The sequence below is a fragment of the Chenopodium quinoa genome, unplaced genomic scaffold (assembly GCF_001683475.1).
Source record: "Chenopodium quinoa cultivar QQ74 unplaced genomic scaffold, ASM168347v1, whole genome shotgun sequence".
Lineage (NCBI taxonomy): Eukaryota > Viridiplantae > Streptophyta > Magnoliopsida > Caryophyllales > Amaranthaceae > Chenopodium > Chenopodium quinoa.
In genome coordinates, this window is record NW_018744949.1 from 127,652 (window position 1) to 148,775 (window position 21,124).

General features: G+C 44.5%; 1 protein-coding gene across 1 annotated transcript; it reads right to left on the reverse strand.

Annotated features, from left to right (window-relative positions):
• Positions 1-945: 945 nt before the first annotated feature.
• LOC110706230 (receptor-like cytoplasmic kinase 176) lies at positions 946-4,786 on the reverse strand. Its single transcript, XM_021884124.1, has 6 exons — positions 4,094-4,786; positions 2,877-3,187; positions 2,490-2,625; positions 2,251-2,393; positions 2,030-2,153; positions 946-1,774 (listed from the first exon to the last, which is right to left on the reverse strand). Exons 1-6 carry the CDS (start codon positions 4,143-4,145, stop codon positions 1,314-1,316), a joined length of 1,227 nt encoding a protein of 408 aa, XP_021739816.1. The 5' UTR covers positions 4,146-4,786; the 3' UTR covers positions 946-1,313.
• Positions 4,787-21,124: the final 16,338 nt, after the last annotated feature.

The window sequence follows — 21,124 nt, forward strand, 5'->3', positions numbered from 1 at the left end:
GACGTATATCCCCCTAAATCTTAATTTCTTCAAGGTTCCATTTCCCATTTTGATAATCATATCGTTCATATACACTGTCAAATGAGCCTTCAAGTGTGGGAATTTTACATTTGCATCCATATAAAGTTTATTTCCAACCCAAAGAAAAAACCAAATTGAAGTGCCATTTCCATTACCTGTGTGACTGTGTTTATGTATTTATAATCAATCCTTCGCGAAACTTTGTTCTTCCTCTAAGAATATCTTTCCAAGTAGTGGAGTATACATCAAGCAACTTGTTTCAAGGTTTTTTTATGTGTCCTGCGGGAGAGTTACAACACCAGAACTGGTAGCCGACCGCCTGTACCTGTAAAAGCACGGAGACCCCGGTTGGTTGAAGTTCCGCCTCCGACGGTCAAGTTAGAATACGTCCGAGTAAGTAAAATTGCGGAAAGTAAATGGTCTCTCGAATTCCGGGAGATTCTGCAATTAATATTGCTCGGTATTTGTATATGTATTTATGGAGGTGCATGAATGTGCAATAAATGAGGACTTTCCTCTATTTATAGTGAAAGGAGATCAGTTCTCCTTTCATGGGTCAGGGTGCCACATGTCATCAGGGGATTGGTCCTATTAGGACCCCTCTGACGTTGACACGTGTCAGCACCTGATTGGACCACGTGGCTGGGGTATTTTTACCCTAAACACAACTTATCTTAGCCACCCTGTTCTTTTATAACTCCTAAAAATGACGGTCTAAGATGGAAGTGAAGGTCTAGAGAACTTAACATTTAAATTGGTTGCTTAACTAAAGCGGAAGAGAATGATTCAGGCCAACTCATGTTTTTAATTAATCTCTTCAGACGTTTTCATGGGTAGAAAAAAAGCCACATTAACTGGAAACGAGATTTATTTCTAGCCCTATACAGCCCGTGTGCCTCTAACTAAACATTTAGAAAAACCAAATTGAAACAGCAAGAGCGAGAAACGTAGCAGTAGCAGGAATCTGGAAGCTATAAGCTACATCCTTTACAATACAACTTCCCCAAACATAATGCACTAAAATTCTCAGAAACTACAATGTGCCTGCCAAAACAGCTTAATCTACAATGTAAAAACAGAAGGCAAACGTTCTATTTTATCGAGGGGAAGGAGGAAGGGGGGATCACAAAATGTATTTGCAACATGCAAGACTCTGTACAATGCTCTACTCCTGACAGCTTATAATACACTGCAGAATTCATGAGAATCAGTGTCCTTTATCCTATGGTCTGCTGCACCAATTTCCTATTCAAAATTATAATCTATATCACTCCGTCATATATACGTTATCACTATAATTTAACAGCAAGTAGACTTGGCTTCAGATAAGCAGCAGTGCCCCCTGAAGCTTTTGGTAGATTGTGCCTGTAGGACTGAACTCCATTAGCTCGGCAACTGAGTTGGCCTGGAAGGTGAGTCTCTCTTCTTGCATTCCTTGTAGGCTCCTGCAGAACTTGAAGCTTCTCTAGTTCTTTAACTAGCTCGTTCACATTTGGTCTTAGCTTGGGATCAAATGACAGACATTTTAAAGAAAGGTTAGCAACCTTAATTGCATGATCCAGAGAGTACTGCCCTTCAATTCGTGGATCAAGAACACGAAAGATTTTGCGTTTGTTGGTGAGGTAAGGTTTTGCCCATTCTACCAGCTTCTGCTCACCAGTAGGCCGGTTCTTGTCTATCACACGTTTGCCAGATAACATTTCCAGGAGGACAACCCCAAAACTATATATATCACTCTTCGGAGTCAGATGACCTGCATGAAGACAATATTCAACATGTTAGCAAAACTAAAATAAACATGACTTAACAAAAAAAAAATAATACACTTTTGATATAGAAATTAAGAATAAATATTCTTAAAACTTAATTATATTTATAGAAGCACCAGTAATCAATTATAAGCATCACTCATAGAGCTGGTGCTATGATGAGCTACGAGCCAATAAAACTCTGGTGCAGCATTTACATTTGAGAATCTAAAGATACTAACAGATCATGGAAAAAATACCTGTTGCGACATACTCTGGTGCAGCGTAACCATGAGTTCCCATGACCCTAGTAGAGACATAGCTTTTATCTCCAGAAGGTCCATCCCTGGCTAACCCAAAATCAGATAGCTTTGCATTGTAGTTCTGGCAATTTCATATATAAAGACAAACGAGCAATCACAAAATTTGGAGTCAATATATTTATCCGAATAGCATGAAGTAAGAACAGTATTTTGCATACCACATCAAGTAAGATATTTGAAGTCTTAAGGTCTCGATAAATAACTCTAGCTTCATCACTATGAAGAAAAGCAAGCCCCTTTGCAGCACCAAGAGCTATCTTCATTCTTAGGCTCCAAGAAAGAGGCTGGAAATGTGCAGACCCTATTTGCCCAAATGTTTTATAAAATACAATCAATAACTTACAAATTGCAGCAGACATGTATTCAATGAGAGAACAGACAAGAGTATAAAGCTCACTTCTAAATAAATGGTTCTCCATGCTCCCACGAGGCATGAACTCATACACCAGTAGCCGATGTTCCTCTTCTAAGCAATAACCAATCAATCTCACAAGATTTGTATGACGTAATTGCCCCAGATAGTTAATTTCCGTCTGCCAATGAAAACATTATTGTAGAAAATCAAGTAGTTGACTCGCATACTTTAGGAACCCAGTTGAAGTACAAAAATGGCGCAATTATATTTGCAGATATTAGTAATTAAGAAACAAAGAATTTCTTAGTTGTCATCATGCTAGCATATTATTTTCGAAAGTGAAAGAAAAGTTCAAAACTCGAGAAGCGGAGGCCACAGAAATTAAGGGTGACAACTAATTATTGATTCGAATCAACAGTCCTGACTCACCAACCACTCTTTATGGCCTTGAGGCCCTTCTTGGTTAAGCCTTTTAACAGCAATCACCATCCCAGTTCCAGGTCTAGTGGGAGTAAGAGAATGTTCATCAATCCACCCCTTGAACACGGCACCAAAACCACCTTCTCCCAACACACTATCAGGACGGAAGTTTCGAGTTGCTGTCTTCAATTCATTGTAGCTGAAGTTCTTCAAATTGGAAGACTGCAATATCTCACCTTCACTTCGAGGAGTCTGCGGTATTGATGTGGACGATTGTTTGCTATTTGACCGACTCCATTCATTTCCATCCTTGCTAAACCCTGCACCAGTTTTAGAAAAATTTACTTAAAAAATCAAAATTATGATTACTATTACACAAAGCTTTGTAAAGTATTGATCATAAAGCAATTGGACATTTTATTCATTGATCATAAAAAAAACACGCACATCATTATGCAAGTGCCATCATGATGCTGAAATCTAATATGTATATGTATATTAATACACTCTTCATTTCACATCAAGTACTTGTGTTGGATACAGGACATCTCCCTCATGTGTATCACTTGAAACACTTCATTACAGACCAAAATCATGCCGTGTTTCATTGATCATATAATTAGGACACACACATCATTACGCAAGTACCATCATGATGTTGAAATCTAATCTTTATATGTATATTAATATACTCTTCATTTCACATCAAGTACTCGTGTTGGATACAGGACACCTCACTCATGTGTATCACTTGAAACACGTCATTACGTACTAAAAATCACGCCGTGTTTCATACGAAGGCCATATTTGGCACTTCTAGCATACCCAGCCCGTTAATCCGTTACCGGAATCAGAAACTTTTAGTAGAGTCTGAGTAACATAGGATATAACATAAAAATCACCATCCAAAACAACTGATTATTACTCTTTCTAAAGCTAAAACTAGAGAAGCTCATGATTGAATATGAATATACAACAAATGCAAATCAACAACAATAACACAATTAACATATGGTCTACTTTCATGACAGCAGAGTTTATTATATTATGAGCATAATACTCCATAATAAACAACATAAAACACAAATTTCTAAATAATCATGCAAAAACAACCAACAAACCATACAATTAATATAATTAAATGAACATTTAATACAACAAATAAATTGAATAAGACCCAACTATCAAAATAATAATAAAAATAAATGAAAAGCAGATAATCATACCGGTGTGAAGGGGACTCTCAGCCTTGATCCGATTACTCCAACAAGCTCCCATACAAATTCAACAAAACTGAACTAACTTTTATTTTAATTTTAAACAGATAAAAAAAAATAAAAATCAATGAAACAGCAAAACTTGTGAAAATTTCACCTAACAAAAACACCCAGAAGTTGGATTATACACTATAATTTTGTGCACAAACTTTTTTTTTTTGAGGAAAATTTTGTGCACAAACTAAATGATGTAATGAACTAAAATTAAAATTTTTGTAACAAAATAAATAAAACCAAAATTGGGTCACGTAGATCTGGTGCAAAAACACTAAAATTAACTCAGAAATTTAGCAAAAAAAACAGAAAAAGAAAGAAGGTTAGGTACCCATCTCTCTCTAAAGAAAAGGCTATTACTACTTTTCTCTCCAGGCGTGGATGTTTTGACTAAGGAATACAGTTTGGACACGAAAAAGATTCTTCAAATAATTTAATTTTAATTTTCTAAGATGAATGATTATTTATTTGAATGAAATAAAAATGGGGATTTTTTTTTTGGAACTTAATATTATTATTATTTTTAATTTTTTTGATAAAATTGATGAATAATTTATGTAGAAAAATGGGGTTTTTGTTGTGATATGGTTGGGAAGGTGAAAATGAAAAGTGTGGGGTGGAGAAAGAAAAGGGCGGAAGAAAAGTGGAAAAAATGGGGAGTTTGCTTTGCTTTTTTAGTTAAGGGGGTTATTATGCAAATGCCACTGTCTGTCATCCACCTTTGTTTGGACCTACTTGTGAAAAGTGACATTAGTTGACTCATAAGCTCACCACCTTCATAATTGGAGTTGTTATCAATAGAGCATGGAAGTCTCTTTGTTCAAACATGATATGTACTCCGATTTTTTTCTTAAAAAAGCAATACTTTGGTTGGATTAGTTAAAACACTAGGTAAAATATTATCTTCGTTTTTTTATGTTCTACTCATTGTTGAATTTCAAGACAATATGAAATGAGCCTAGACAACCCGAATAAGGAGGAGGAGAGTTTGGACCACAAATAAGGCTTAGGAGTTTTCATACTAAAACCAATTGGCAATAGTAGGAGTAAATCCTCAACGTTATAAAGTGGAACCATCTCTCCTCTTTTTCCAATGTGGGACACTCACAAGTGGGTTACATGAGTTTCAACACTCCCCCTCACTTGTGAGTGTCCCTAGAAATCCAGAGCTAACTGGAAAGGCCAGATTAATAATCCTCTTAAGGACTGGAAATCCTATCGAGGTAAATCCTTATCCAGTAGCGATTAAATACCTAGTTTAGAAGAGACTCGTAACCCGGGCTCTGATACCATGTTCAATTTTTTAGAGAATATGAAATGGGCCTGACCAACCAGAACAATGAGGAGGAGAGTTTGATCCACAAATAAGGGTTAGGAGTTTCCATACTAAAACCAATTGGCAATAGTAGGAGTAACTCCTCAACCTTATAAAGTGGAACCATCTTGTTTCGGGGTATTCTGATGTCCTGCGGGAGAGTTACAATTCCGAGACTGGAACCGGACGCCTGTACCTGCAAAATAACGGAGACTCCTGTGAGCTCCGCCTCCAACGGTCAAGTTAGTACCTGATTAAGGAGTAATTAATGCTGAAATTAAAGTGATTTGGTCTCTCTAGGGGAGAGTGTTTAATGTAGGTAATCTGCTTTGTTAGCGAGATCAGCCGGTTATTACTGTGTGTAATTAATGTGTTTTTTTCCGTAATGTTTTTGTTCTCTTTTTTGTAATCCCCCTTAATGAGGATTAAGGGAGGTATTTATAACCTTGGGAAACGTGCCCATCCTAGGTTTAGGTAAACCTAGGGCCGATTGGGCTTCCCTCGGAAGTTGGGCCTGGGTGGCCGGTTTCTCCATTAGGCATGGAGTATGCCACATGTCTTGACATAACAGGTCCAAGGTGGACGAATAAGCGCGTGCCACGTGGGAAGCCCTGGCTGTTCCAACTGGGGGACACTTGGCAGGACCTGATTGGTCCACGTGGCGCATTCCGATTGGTAGGAGCAAAATCCCCTAATCATTTGCCCCTCACAGGTGGCACGTGATTGGTCACGTGTTACCTGTGACAGGTGTCGCACTGTAACAGGCGACGGCCTGCTACAGGTGTCAGTCGGCGAAAGGACGAGAGATTTTCCCGCCCAAATTTTGAATTCCTAAAGTGACCCTTCGCCTTCTCACTTCGCCTATATAAGGGAGAGTTGTCTTGAGTCATTTTCACACTTTGAGAACTTTTTGAGAACATTCGGACCCCTGAACTTGCTCTGACATTTTGGACCTTTTCTGCCTACCGCCTGTTCTGACAAGCCGACTGCACCGGATTTCCAGAACTTCATCAACCGTCACTCGTTCAGGTAACTCAGTTCTCTTACTCTTAATTTTCTTTTTATTTTCTGAAATGGCACCACGGAAGCACACGACACGACCTAGGTTAGTGATCAGCCGGTCACCGGGGACGGCTGAATCTAGGACTAGGAGTGCCGCCTGCCCTTTTCCGGACCCATCTTTGCCCTTTATACAAAGTCCGACAGTATCTGTGTCTATGCAGAGCAAGATGGCCAGAACGAAAAAGACAGCTAGGATCTCAAATTCAGACGGCTCCTCCCACAGGGTGCCGCTTAGTGAAACATCTGACCAGGCGCCAGATGTGGAAGTGAAACAAGGCGGCTTGGATGCCGGCAATTCTGTGGGGGGAGTCATAGTGACCCCTTCCCATTTAACAGTTAACAAATCTGCTCCTTTTCAAAGAGAGGAGGCGGGCCCCTCCGAGAGAGGGGAGGAGTCGTCCTCTTCGGACTCGTCGGAGGACGATTCCGAGTCAAGCTCTTCTGGCCATGCTTCTTTGGGTACAGAAGAGAAAAACAGCCGCCTGCAAGAGGCGAGACTTTCTCACGCAGTTGAGAAGGGGGACAATTGGGCGGAGCCATCCGCCTCTTACCGAGAGCTAAATACCCCCTATTACTGCACGGTACCTCGGGGCCGAATCACAGCCATGCAAGAGAAAGTGGAGAGCTTTATTGCAAACCACACCATGGGCCCCGACTTTCTAGTGTTTGTGCCGGATCCAGAAGACACAGTCGTCTGGCCGGCTGGTTCCAGTTATGATAGCGCCTGCTTTGGCTGCTACGAGGCGGCCATCAAGGCAGGGCTGCGCTTCCCATTACATCCGGCTGTTCAGCGGATTTTGGATGGGTATGAGTTGGGGTTATGGCAGTTAGCCCCAAACTCCTGGGTCAACGTACTCGGCTATGTGGCCGGGTGCGAACTGCACGGGGTGGAGCCGAGCTTCGAGGCTTTCGCCCATATGAACTATCTCAGCCGGACCCCTAAGACAGGCGGTACCGGCTGGTATCAATTAACAAGCCACAGGGGCTACCTCATGACGAGAGGTAAAGAAAACAAGTGGAAGGACTGGCGGAGCACCTTCCTCATCATTGAGAGTTCAGACATTGAGCTGAACAAGCGCTTCAATAGGTGGAACAGGAATCCGCCTCTTCTTGCAGGCGGCCGTAGCATGCCGCCTGTTCCCCCCAAGGCTAAGAAAGAGATCCTTGATAAAGGACTCTTTAAAGTAGAGTCGAGGGTCGACTCTACTTCAGGGGTACGAGAGCAAGTACCCCTGCACTGCGTCCCGAGCTTCAAGTGGCTCTACGACGAGTACTTTTTGGCCGCCTGTGGCCTCAGCAGTCGGTGCTCAAGAGGTAGTCGGCCTGTCGAATACTCTGTTGTTCCATACATTTCTTGTTATGACTTTTATTAACTTTGCTGTTTGTTTTTGCAGCTGACGCCATGAGCAAAATCACCGCCTCCAAGACTGCGGCGGCCATGTTGCGGGCCTCCATCATGCAACAAGCTTCAACCGACTCCCCCAAGAAGGGGGCACCCTTGGTGAGCTCCGAACCTTTCACCCTCTTTTTGGAGTGTTTATGCATATACTGACTTTTTTCTTCTTTTTTAGACGGGTGCTCCAAGAGCTTCATCTTCTCAACCTTTCACCCAGAAGACGACTGTTGTGAGCTCTCCTGGTTCTGCCAGGAAACAGGTGGCGGCTGAGAAACAGCCGGCCACTTCCTCTAAAACTCCAACTGGGCCGCCTAGAGGTATGAAGTTGTCCTTGTAAATTTTAGACTTGCTCCCTTTTTTACTAGGTCTAATCCGTTTGTTTATGCATGATGCAGCCGGCCCTCAGGAGCCTGACTTGGTAGAGATGGCCAAGTCTATGATCAGGGCAGTTCCTCCAGCTGAAAGGGAGGCGGTCAGGGGTGTCGGCACCCTTGACCTTGACGGGATTGCAGGGGTCCTTGCTGAGGTATACTTAGCATATTTTTGAGTATTTGAGTTTCTGAACGCCTGTTTTATTTTTTGTTTGGAAATTGACGCCTGTTTCTTTGTACTTAGGCCCTGCTCCGAGTGAACGGCCTTCGCAAGCCGCTTGATCGGAAGAACAAAGAGGTAAAGGCTGCAAAAGCTATGGCCGCCTCTGACTGTGATAAGTCAATGTTTCAAATTGCCCAAAATGAAGTTCTGACCATTGATATTCTTTATTATCAGGCGCAGGCTACCGCCGCTGTTTGGGCTCAGTTAGAGGCGGCCCAGAAGAAGAATGACGAGCTGGAGGTGACCATCACAAATCTTAAGGCCGAGCTGAAACCTCTTCGCCTAAAAATGTACTCTTACGAAGCCATGGAGAAATCCTTGGCCAGCGTAAAAGAACGCCTGGTGAGCCAAGAGAAGAGTCTTACCCAAGAGCTCTCGGAAAAGGCCGAGCAAGAGAAGAAAGAGCTGGTCCGGGAGATGATGGAAGACTCCGCTCAAATCCAGCGCATGACCTGGGGCCGCCTCTTCCCTAGTGCCGACTTTGCCTCTTGGGAAAGAACGTACCGCCAGTGTTCTGATACTTATAATCAAGAGATCCTGGCGGCTGCTGAGGAAGAGGCGTTGGAAGAAGCGTTGGAGGAGGAGGAGCCGGTAGTGGCGCTTGTGCCGCTTGGGGGTAAGGCATCAAAAAAGGATGCAGCTGAAGCCGAGTCCAGCAAGAAGAGTGCTGACCAGGCGGCAACTGCTAATATTGAAGATCTGCCCCCTTCTTAAGCTTTATGTATTCTTTCCACGGCCTGCGTGCCGTTTGTTTTGTATTTACCCGGCCAGGGGGCCGGGGCTTTGAATATTTTGCTGGTTTTTAATGACCGGCTTATTTTTAATGAATTTTTGCTTTGCCTCAAATTTGTCTAAGTATTCCATATTCTAATATCCAATTGTTCACTAGACCGACTGTTTTGCATGACCGATAGTTGCAGACAGGTACGGTAGTTAGTCACGCCGCCTATGCCCCTGGACGACTGGTTGTCTGTTTCCAGGATAGACGATCAGTCGGCCATTTATCCAATCGGTATTCGAACTATTTTAAAGACTGGATCCTTTTTAAGCAGGCGGTCCTGTCATTTGTAAATTTAACCTAGGAAAGTGGTCTGACCAAGTAAACATGAGTGTTACCTAGTCGCCAAGGAACTGAGTAGTAGAGATAACAAGCGGCGGGTACCGGTTGTTTCCCTTTATTCGCCAATGTTGGCTTTTAACTCATAATTTGTTAACCTAGCAGGAGTAGTGGTTGAGAGCCCCTGTTTGTTAAAAACAGGCGGACGACTCATACCTTTTAGGCTCCATACTAAGTTTGAGGGAGTGACTATAAGTTAACATAGGAGTTACTTAGTCTCCGTCACACTCTAGATTGAGTAGTAGAGGTACCAGGCGGCGGAGGCCGGATGATCCCCTTGATTCGCCAATGTTTGTTGGCTATTAACTCAATAGGTTACCTAGTAGGAATAGTGGTTTGAGTGCCCCTGTTTGCCAAAAAACAGGCGGTCTACTCAAACCTTTTAGGTTCCATACCAAATTTCAGGGAGTGACTATGAGTTAACGTTGGAGTTACTCAATCGCCGTCACTCTTGATTGAGTAGTAGAGGTATCAGGCGGCGGAGGCCGGCTATACCCCTTGATTCGCCAATGTTTGTTGGCTATTAACTCAAGAGGTACCCCCTGCATTTATCCCAAGTAATACAGGCGGTCATCTGACTCAGATGTCAACTGCTACCACTGGTTTGGTTAGTGATAGAGTTATCCTTGTCTCAAAAACGGCTACGTGGTTGCCCTTGGGGACAGTCGTATATGTGCCGTGTAATTAGTTTATAGAACAATGTTCCACCCAAAAGGGAGCTGCTCTCTGCGACGAATTTCATCCGGAGGGATGCCGTCGGACGCCTGCTATGATGTTGGGACAGGTCGTATTAGTTTTGTAGATTTGATCAGTTGGCTTGGCGCCTGGTCTGATCATTCGGCCTGTGGCCTTGGTAAGTTCTTGGTGAACGTAGGTGCTAAGTAAAAGGAGGGTAGCCGCCTGTTAGGCACAGGGTCGACCAGGCCCTAATCTTTTTAGCTAAGTATTAGGGGGGTGGCTATGTGTTTGGAACCAGTCGGCCATCTTCTTATGGAGAGTAGCCGACTATATGCCCAGACGACATGCCTCTATTGTGAGTAAAATACTCAATGGAGAGTAGCCGACTGTAAAGTTACAGACGGCATGCCCCTCTGAAGATAGAGTGAAAAACTTAATGGAGAGTAGCCGACTGTAAAGGTACAGACGGCATGCCCCTCGTAAGTAAAATTAAACACGGAGAGTAGCCGACTATTTGTTAGTAAGCGTGCCCCTCTTAGTACAAATTTGAATAGTAAGTGCACTTTTATTAAGTAGCTCTTGACTATTTACATCATTCAAAAGAAATATTTCTTAAGATTATCTACATTCCAAGTTCGAGGCAACGGTTGTCCGTCTGGTGTTTCCAGACGGTAGGTACCGTCCCTGACTTCCTCATAGATTCGGTAGGGTCCTTCCCAGTTGGGAGTTAGTTTTCCAGACTCATTAGCCCTACCAACTGCTTCCATTTTTCTAAGTACAAAGTCCCCTACTTTGAGTGGACGCCTGTGTACTTTTTTGTTGTATGATCTAGTCATTCTCAGGCGATAGATCTCATGGCGCAAGACATCATTGCCCCTCTTTTCAGGAAGTGAGTCTAATGCCAGGCGCATGGCTTCCCAGTTTGCCTCTTCGTCATATAGCATTACTCGAAGAGTCAGCTCGTAGTGTTCTATTGGAAGAACAGCTTCCGCACCGTAAGTTAGGAGGAATGGAGTTTCTCCAGTCGCCCCTTTTTCAGTCGTCCTAATGGCCCAGAGAACATGTGGTAGTTCATCCGCCCATAGGCCGCCTGCTCGTTCAATCTTTTTCTTGAGACCGTCTGAGATGATTTTATTAAAGGCTTCTACCTGGCCGTTTGCTTGTGGACGCCCAACAGATGCAAAGTAGTTTGCAATTCCTTGGTCACCCAACCAGCTTTTGAGAACAGGCGTCTCAAATTGGGGACCATTATCAAAAACCATAGACATGGGAACCCCAAACCGAGTGATGACATTTCTCCAAATGAATGAAATTACATCTTTCGTCTTGATTCCCTTTACAGCCTCCGCCTCTACCCATTTAGTGAAGTAGTCGACGGCAAAAAGTATGTACCTTCTTCCGCCTGTAGCAGGCGTATATGGACCCAGAATGTCCATGCCCCACTTAGCAAACGGTAGTGGGCTGTGAATGGTAGTGAGGTCAGTAGCCGGACGGTGAATTAGTTTGCCAAACCTTTGGCACTTGTCACATTTTTTCACCATCTCCATTGCATCTGCTTCCAAAGTAGGCCAAAAGTAGCCCTGCCGCCTTGCCCTTTGAGCAAGCATCCTACCACCTATATGAGAAGCACAGTAACCAGAGTGAAGATCGTCTAGTATCTCTCGTCCCTTTTTTGGAGTAACACACTTTAAGAAGGGTTGAAGGTACCCCTTTTTGTGAAGTTCTCCCTTTATCATTTCAAAACAGGTGGCTCGTTTTTTCAGTGCTGCCGCCTGTTGAGTATCATCCGGCAGTGTACCGTTTGTCAGATATGCCCTGATTGAATCCATCCAGGTTGAGCTTCTGTCTAGGATTCCAATAGGGTTTTCCTCGATGCTTCTCTTCTCCATTACTTCCCAAAAAACAGTTCGAGGAGTATCAGAGGAGGCGGATGATGCTAATTTTGACAGTGCATCCGCCTGGTTGTTTTCTGATCTCGGCACTTGGATCAGATGGAAATCCTCAAGGGAGCCGACTGCTTGTCGGACCGCCTGTAAATACTTGATCATGGCCGGATGGGTTGCTTCGTATTCGCCATTGTACTGACTCACTATCAATTTTGAATCGGAACAGGCGTCTATTTTTCTTGCCCCTGCCGCCTTGCACATGCGGATCCCGGCTAGTAAAGCTTCATATTCTGCCTCATTGTTTGAAGCCTGAAAACTGAAGCGTAGAGCATACTCGTACCTGTCGCCCTCTGGCGACTGACATATGACGCCTGCTCCACAACCATTTGAAGTAGAGCTTCCGTCCACATATACCTTCCATACTTGGTCTGGAACTTGAGAGTTAGGAGGACGAGTCATCTCTACAATAAAATCAGCAAAGGCTTGCCCCTTCACTGCTTTTCCAGGCTCGAATGTAACTTCGAGGCTCTGTATTTCTATGGCCCATTTGATCATTCGGCCTGACGACTCCATGATGGTAAGTGGCCGCTTGATAGGTTGGTCTGTATACACGATGACTGTATGTGCCAAAAAGTAAGGCTTCAATTTTTTAACAGCCATGAAGAGTGCAAGACCAAATTTCTCCACTAGGGGATACCTCAACTCGGCATTTTTCAGTACGTGACTGACAAAGTAGACCGGGAGCTGACAGCCGTCCCTTTCAGCAAGGAGAACAGCGCTTAACGCATGATCAGAGACGGCCAGGTACATGTAGAGAACCTCTTTGGGCAAAGGGCTGACCAGCCTCGGCAAGGAATGCAAGTGAACTTTTAATTTCTGGAAGGCGGCCTCAGCATCCGGCCCCCAATCAAACCTTGCCTTTTTCTTAATTGCCTGGAAAAAGTATAGGCATTTGTCGCCTGATCGGCTTAGAAATCTTCCCAAGGCCGCCAGACAACCTGTTAACTTCTGAACCTCTCAGATGGTACGAGGCGACTGCATGTCAATGACCGCCTGCACCTTCTCAGGGTTCGCCTCTATTCCTCTCTGATTGATAAGGAATCCGAGAAATTTCCCACTCAACTCCAAATACACATTTCTTGGGATTGAGCATGACATGGTGCCGCCTGAGTGTGGTGAAAGTTTCTCGGAGGTCCGACAGATGATCTTTCTGAAGTTTAGTCTTGACAATCATATCATCAATGTATGCCTCGACGTTTCTCCCAATCTGATCAAAGAACACAGTGTTTATCATTCGCTGGAAGGTAGCCGAGGCATTCTTAAGACCAAACGGCATGACCGTGTAACAGTATAACCCCTGATCAGTGACGAAGGCCGTCTTCTCTTGATCTTTCTTCCATAAAGGAATTTGATGGAAACCAGAATAGGCGTCCATAAAGCTCATCAAAGCATGGCACGCCTTGTTTAAGTCTGTGTAGTCGACACACATTCGCCAGGTGCCATTCGGCTTTTTAACAAGCACCACATTTGCAACCCAGTCTGGGAAGTAACATTGCTGAATGAACCCTGCATCAAGTAAATTTTTCACTTCGGCGGCTGCCGCCTGACTTCTTTCTTCGCCATGGTTCCGTTTCTTCTGCCGTACCGGCTTCTTTTTTGGATCCACAGCCAGTTTATGTACCGCCAGATCAGGACTAATGCCTGGCATTTCATGGACTTCGAATGCAAAGATGTCCTTGTATTCTTTCAAGAGTTTGTGAAACTCGTCACCAAGGGTTCTCAGAGCAGTCGTCCCAACTTTGACTGTTCGGTTAGGACGTGAGTCGTCTAAGATAAGGTCCGCATGCTCACCAGCCGGCTGAGGGCGGAACTCATCCGACCGCTCCTCTGCCAATGATTGCTATTTTCTTTCTTTTCTTGCGGCCCCTGTCTGGGATGCCTTTCTCTTTTTGCCGCCTACTTCTTGAACAGGCGCACTCTCCTTGTCAAGGTCTGTTTTTTCACCGCTTGACCCAGTAGCCATAACAGTGGGCTTGACATCCGAGAGATAGCACTCTCGGGCCATCCTCTGATCTCCCCTTAGGGAGCCGACTGTTCCATTATCCCTCTCAAACTTGAGCAACATAAGAGATGGGATTATAACAGCCTTGGAATTATTCAGGGTAGGTCGACCCAGAATCATGTTGTAGGCCGAGAGTTCCTCTACTACCAGGAACCGGACTACCATGTGTTGTCCTTCCCCTTTTTCGCCCAGGCGGATGGGTAAATCTACTCGTCCCAGTGGGTGGACGACTCCTCCTCCAAACCCTACTAAAGGGTGGGAGGCCGGATGTATGCAATCAGTCTGATATTTTAGTTTCGACAGACATTTGCTACTGATGAGATTTGAGGAGCTTCCGGTATCTATGAGGATTCGGCCAACTCTCTGGTTGGCCACTTTACATTCAATAATGAGAGGGTCGTCATGCGGGCCCCTTACCCCTCCTAGATCTTCTTCAGTGATGACAATCTCAGGAAATGAATATTTGGACGACCGTTCTTGGTGAACGGAATTTATATCTAACCGCCTGATATTGTCTTTGTTGCCCCTAATAGTGGGGCCGCCTCCTGAGAAGCCGCCTGCAATGGTGTAGACGACTGCATCATCTGTATCAGAGCTGTCGGCCTGCTGATTCTTTTTGGCCGACTGCTTTTTTGAGGAAGTGTTCCCCGTAGATTTCTTGACATAAGTGTCAAGATCACCTTGCTCAGCCAGGCGGTCTAGGTACCGCATGAGACTGATGCAGTCATTGGTGTGATGACCAACATCATCATGATAAGCACAGAATTTATCTTGGTTCCGGTTGTTTGCAGAACCCTTCATGGGGACCGGCTTCTCAATTGAGATCCGTCCCTTGATTTCTTTTAGGATAAACTGGTTATCCTTGTTAAACGCATACTTTGGGGAGTATGGTTTGAATTTTTTTTTCTTTTTCTGGGCCGGCTGTTTAGAGGAATCAGCCGCCCAGACCTCTTTTCTTTTCTCATCTTTGTTTGACGACTGTTTCTGTCGTCCTTCTCTTTTGTCGAACCTTTTCCCGTCCGACTGTTTTATCGTACAAAGATCAGTCGCCTGTATATAGGCTTCTGCTTCAATCAAGGCCTCTTGAAGAGTCGCCACCCTTTTTCGAACCAAATCAAATTTGAAGGTAGACCCGTCTTTGAGACCTCTGAAAAAGTCAGTATAAGCTACCTCATCCGGTAACCCTTGAATCTGTATTCTCATCAGGTTAAACCGCCTGATGTAAGAACGAAGCCCCTCCTTCTCGCCCTGCTGAATTGTTCCCAAATCAAGGGTCGTTTTCTTCGCAGGGATGTTCATGGCGAAGTTGGAGGCAAATAAGTAAGCAAGCGTCCTGAAGCTATTTACACAACCAGTCGGCAGGTTGCCGAACCATTGCTGTGCGATTCCTTTGAGAGTCGCTGGGAAACACTTGCACCAAGTGGGATCATCCAACCCTTGAAGGTACATCAGGTTGGTGAATGCCATCAGATGGTCTTCTGGGTTAGTAGTGCCGTCATAGGCGCCTACTAGTACATTTTTCACTTTGGCCGGCTGAGCGGCTTCAGTAATTTCCTTGGAGAAGGCCGACGGCTGTTCACCAAGTCTAAGCAACCGTAGCTGCCAGTCCATAGGTTGGACGTTTTTTGCTGCAGGTCCACCAAACGGAGGTGGCTGCAAAAAATACTGTTGTTGCGGCACAAATGGTAAGTTTGGTAACGCCTGATCGCTATGAAAGCCGGACTGACGGGAGGTGCCGCCTGACTGACTCTCATGGTACGACTGAGTATGCCTCATCGAGGCATTTCGCAAACTGTCTTGAAAGTTTGAAGTAGAGGCCGACTCTGACAATCGGTCACTCTTCTTCTGCTCTAGCAGTAGCCGAGCATCTGTGAATGTTTGCTTCGACCCGTCCGCCTGAATATGACGAACCGGTTTCCTATTTCCTGTAGGATAACGGAATTTTGTGAAATCAAGGGCAGGTGGCTCCCGCTTCCTAGATTTAGGATGAGGAGTTGCCTCTCGCCCTTGAACTGGCTTGCTCTTCAGTGAAGTGGAGGGTTTCTTGGCCGACTGCTCCTTGACTGGAGCAGGCGGCTTCTTGTTGATCAACTCTTGAATCTCTCCCTTGAAGTCCCTCATGAAGGTCATGAGTTCGTTCCTTGTGATGGGAGCAGACCCATCAGTCGGCTGTTGCCGAACAGGCGGTGCGCCTGCTGGCTCGCTTCCTGTTTGAAGATGCTCCCGTTCCCTCCTTTCGGTATGACGGGTACGTCGGGCCCTTAGGGTCCCGTCTGAAGCTGTATGAGCTTCAACTTCGAATTCACTTTCGGTATCATGGTCCGACTGAACTTGAGGGTCGTCTAGGGGACGCCTCTCTTCAGGAGTCGGTACAGACTTGGATGCCATCTCAGAAGTACTCTCCCCACAGACGGCGCCAAATGTTTCGGGGTATTCTGATGTCCTGCGGGAGAGTTACAATTCCGAGACTGGAACCGGACGCCTGTACCTGCAAAATAACGGAGACTCCTGTGAGCTCTGCCTCCAACGGTCAAGTTAGTACCTGATTAAGGAGTAATTAATGCTGAAATTAAAGTGATTTGGTCTCTCTAGGGGAGAGTGTTTAATGTAGGTAATCTGCTTTGTTAGCGAGATCAGCCGGTTATTACTGTGTGTAATTAATGTGTTTTTTCCGTAATGTTTTTGTTCTCTTTTTTGTAATCCCCCTTAATGAGGATTAAGGGAGGTATTTATAACCTTGGAAAACGTGCCCATCCTAGGTTTAGGTAAACCTAGGGCCGATTGGGCTTCCCTCGGAAGTTGGGCCTGGGTGGCCGGTTTCTCCATTAGGCATGGAGTATGCCACATGTCTTGACATAACAGGTCCAAGGTGGACGAATAAGCTCGTGCCACGTGGGAAGCCCTGGTTGTTCCAACTGGGGGACACTTGGCAGGACCTGATTGGTCCACGTGGCACATTCCGTTTGGTAGGAGCAAAATCCCCTAATCACATCTATCCTCTTATTTTAATGTGAGACACTCACAAGTGGGCTACAATGAGTTTCAATACTTATTTATTGTAGATACATAATTTAAGAAATTATTAAACAATATGAGTGGGTGCAAGATAAAGTAAAAGAGAAAATGTAAAAAGCTAGATTTGTGTAAGAAAAACGTCAACAAATTAATATAAAGAGAGTATAGATTGGTGTAATTCTTGTGGGGTTGGAGGGATAAGGTGGTAAAAGGGTTATGCCATAAATAGAATTAAGCAAAGTAAGTAGAACTTAAAAGAACAACCTAAAATGAAAAGTGGCTAGATCAAAAAAGAAAGAGAGAAGTAGATAATATATACTCCCTTCGTATTTTATTAATTGCTCCGATTTCTATTTATGGCCTTATTTTATTATTTGTTCTATTTCTTTTTTTTTAAACTTTTAATGATAAATTACTATTTTCCTCCCTATTAGTAGTAATCCCCCTCAAATCATAATTTTTTGTTCTTCATATTATCTTTCCTCCCCACTATACTCATTTTTGCTTATTGATTTTTATTTCTTCAACCAACCCAACTTCCATCACAAAAACTACTAATCCTCTTAAACTCCGCGAAGAAACGAAGCACGTAATAAAATATGGATGGAGTATGTAAATTTAGTATGTAAAAGTAAGGTATATGAGAAAAGATAAATACAAAGTAATGAAAAGTATTAGTGTGGTGACAATGAGGATCATGATAAGTGAGAAATATAATAAAATATTATAGGTATATGTCTATATAATATGAAGGGTTGTATATATATATGGACGTCTAAGGAAGTTTTGCATTTAAAAAAATGGAAGGAGTAAAAACACTTATATACCATTGGACCCTTTCTTTCTCCCACTCCCTTTCCGATACCATCTAGCTACCATTAAAATCAGCTTTATTGCAAGTGCCAACACTGCCTCCACCACTAGCCCCGCCAACACCGGTGATTCAAGTCTAATGTCACCATCATACACCATAGAATGATGGATACGGACGGCAACATAACACCTTCTACCACCACATTGGCACATTAAACGAGGTGCAAGTTCTTTTTTCGGTTTTTGACTAAATACCCCTGAGTAATTCGTTTATTCACCATATACCCCCGAGTTTAGCTACATTGGGAGGTAATTCTGCCCCCTTGTTGCTGCAATCTCATGCAAGAACACTTGGTAAAGGAAGAAACAATACTATGTGATTAGGGGATTTTTATCCACCAATCACCGTCTGACAAGTGGACCAACCAGGTTCCGCCACGTGTCTTTCACGAAGGCCAATAGGAGCCTGCCACGTGTCAATCACAGATACGTCCTCTACGGACCAATCGAGGCACGCCACGTGTCCACCCATGCCAAATGGGAAAACCGGCCAACAAGGCCCAATCCTGTCTAGAGGCCCGGTCAGCCCTAGGTTTACCCTAAACCTAGAGAGTGGCACGCTTCTCAAGGCTATAAATACTTAATTAATCCTCATTAATTAAGCAGTCAAGAAATCAAGGGAAGAACAGAAACATTACGGAGCACTAATAACCGGCTAATCTCGCTAACGTCGCAGATTACCAACATTAAACACTCTCACCTAGAGAGATCTTATTACTTTAATTTCCGTATTAATTACTCCTTAATCAGGTACTAACTTGACCGTTGGAGGCGAAGCTCTCAGGAGTCTCCGTTATTTTGCAGGTACAGGCGTCCGGTTCCAGTCTCGGAATTGTAACTCTCCCGCAGGACATCAGAAAACCCCGAAAAATTTGGCGCCGTCTGTGGGGAGAGTACTTCAGAGATGGCATCCAAGTCTGTACCGACTCCTGAAGAGAGGCGTCCCCTAGACGACCCTCAAGTTCAGTCGGACCATGATACCGAAAGTGAATTTGAAGTGGAAACTCATACAGCTCCAGACGGGACCCTAAGGGCCCGACGTACCCGTCATACCGAAAGGAGGGAACGGGAGCATCTTCAAACAGGAAGCAAGCCAGCAGGCGCACCGCCTGCTCGGCAACAGCCGACTGATGGGTCTGCTCCCATCACAAGGAACGAACTCATAACCTTCATGAGGGACTTCAAGGGAGAGATTCAAGAGTTGATCAACAAAAAGCCGCCTGCTTCAGTCAAAGAGCAGTCGGCCAAAAAACCTTCCACTTCACTGAAGAGGAAGCCAATTCAAGGGCGAAAGGCGACTCCTCATCCTAAATCCAAGAAGCGGGAGCCACTTGCTCTTGATTTCACAAAATTCCGTTATCCTACGGGAAATAGGAAACCGGTTCGTCATATTCAGGCGGACGGGTCAAAGCAAACGTTCACAGATGCTCGGCTACTGCTAGAGCAGAAGAAGAGTGACCGATTGTCAGAGTCGGCTTCTACTTCAAATTTTCAAGACAGTTTGCGAAATGCCTCGATGAGGCATACTCAGTCGTACCATGAGAGTCAGTCAGGCGGCACCTCCCGTCAGTCCGGCTTTCATAGTGCCCAGGCGGTACCAAACTTACCATTTGTGCCGCAACAACATTATTTTATGCAGCCACCTCCATTTGGTGGACCTGCAGCAAAAAACGTCCAACCTATGGACTGGCAGCTACGGCTGCTTAGACTTGGTGAACAGCCGTCGACCTTCTCCAAGGAAATTACTGAAGCCGCTCAGCCGGCCAAAGTAAAAAATGTATTAGTAGGCGCCTATGACGGCACTACTAATCCAGAAGACCATCTGATGGCATTCACCAACCTGATGTACCTTCAAGGGTTGGATGATCCCACTTGGTGCAAGTGTTTCCCAGCGACTCTCAAGGGAATCGCACAGCAATGGTTCGGCAACCTGCCGACTGGTTGTGTAAACAGCTTCAGGACGCTTGCTTACTTATTTGCCTCCAACTTCGCCATGAACATCCCTGCAAAGAAAACGACCCTTGATTTGGGAACAATTCAGCAGGGCGAGAAGGAGGGGCTTCGTTCTTACATCAGGCGGTTCAACCTGATGAGAATACAGATTCAAGGGTTACCGGATGAGGTAGCTTATACTGACTTTTTTAGAGGTCTCAAAGACGGGTCTACCTTCAAATTTGATTTAGTTCGAAAAAGGGTGGCGACTCTTCAAGAGGCCTTGATTGAAGCAGAAGCCTATATACAGGCGACTGATCTGTGTACGATAAAACAGTCGGACGGGAAAAGGTTCGACAAAAGAGACGGACGACAAAAACAGTCGTCTAACAAAGATGAGAAAAGAAAAGAGGCTTGGGCGGTTGATTCCTCTAAACAGCCGGCCCAGAAAAAGAAAAAAGAATTCAAACCATACTCCCCAAAGTATGTGTTTAACAAGGATAACCAGTTTATCCTAAAAGAAATAAAGGGACGGTTCTCAATTGAGAAGCCGGTCCCCATGAAGGGTTCTGCAAACAACCGGAACCAAGACAATATCTGTGCTTATCATGATGACGTTGGTCATCACACCAATGACTGCATCAGTCTCATGCGGTACCTAGACCGCTTAGCTGAGCAAGGTGATCTTGACACTTATGTCAAGAAATCTACGGGGAACACTTCCTCAAAAAAGCAGTCGGCCAAAAAGAATCAACAGGCCGACAGTTCCGATACAGATGATGCAGTCGTCTACACCATTGCAGGCGGCTTCTCAGGAGGCGGCCCCACTATTAGGGGCAACAAAGATAATATAAGGCGGTTAGATGTAAATTCCGTTCACCAAGAACGGCCGTCCAAATATACATTTCCTGAGATTGTCATCACTGAAGAGGATCTAGGAGGGGTAAGGGGGCCGCATGACGACCCTCTCGTTATTGAATGTAAAGTGGCCAACCAGAGAGTTGGCCGAATCCTCATAGATACCGGGAGCTCCTCAGATCTCATCAGCAGCAAATG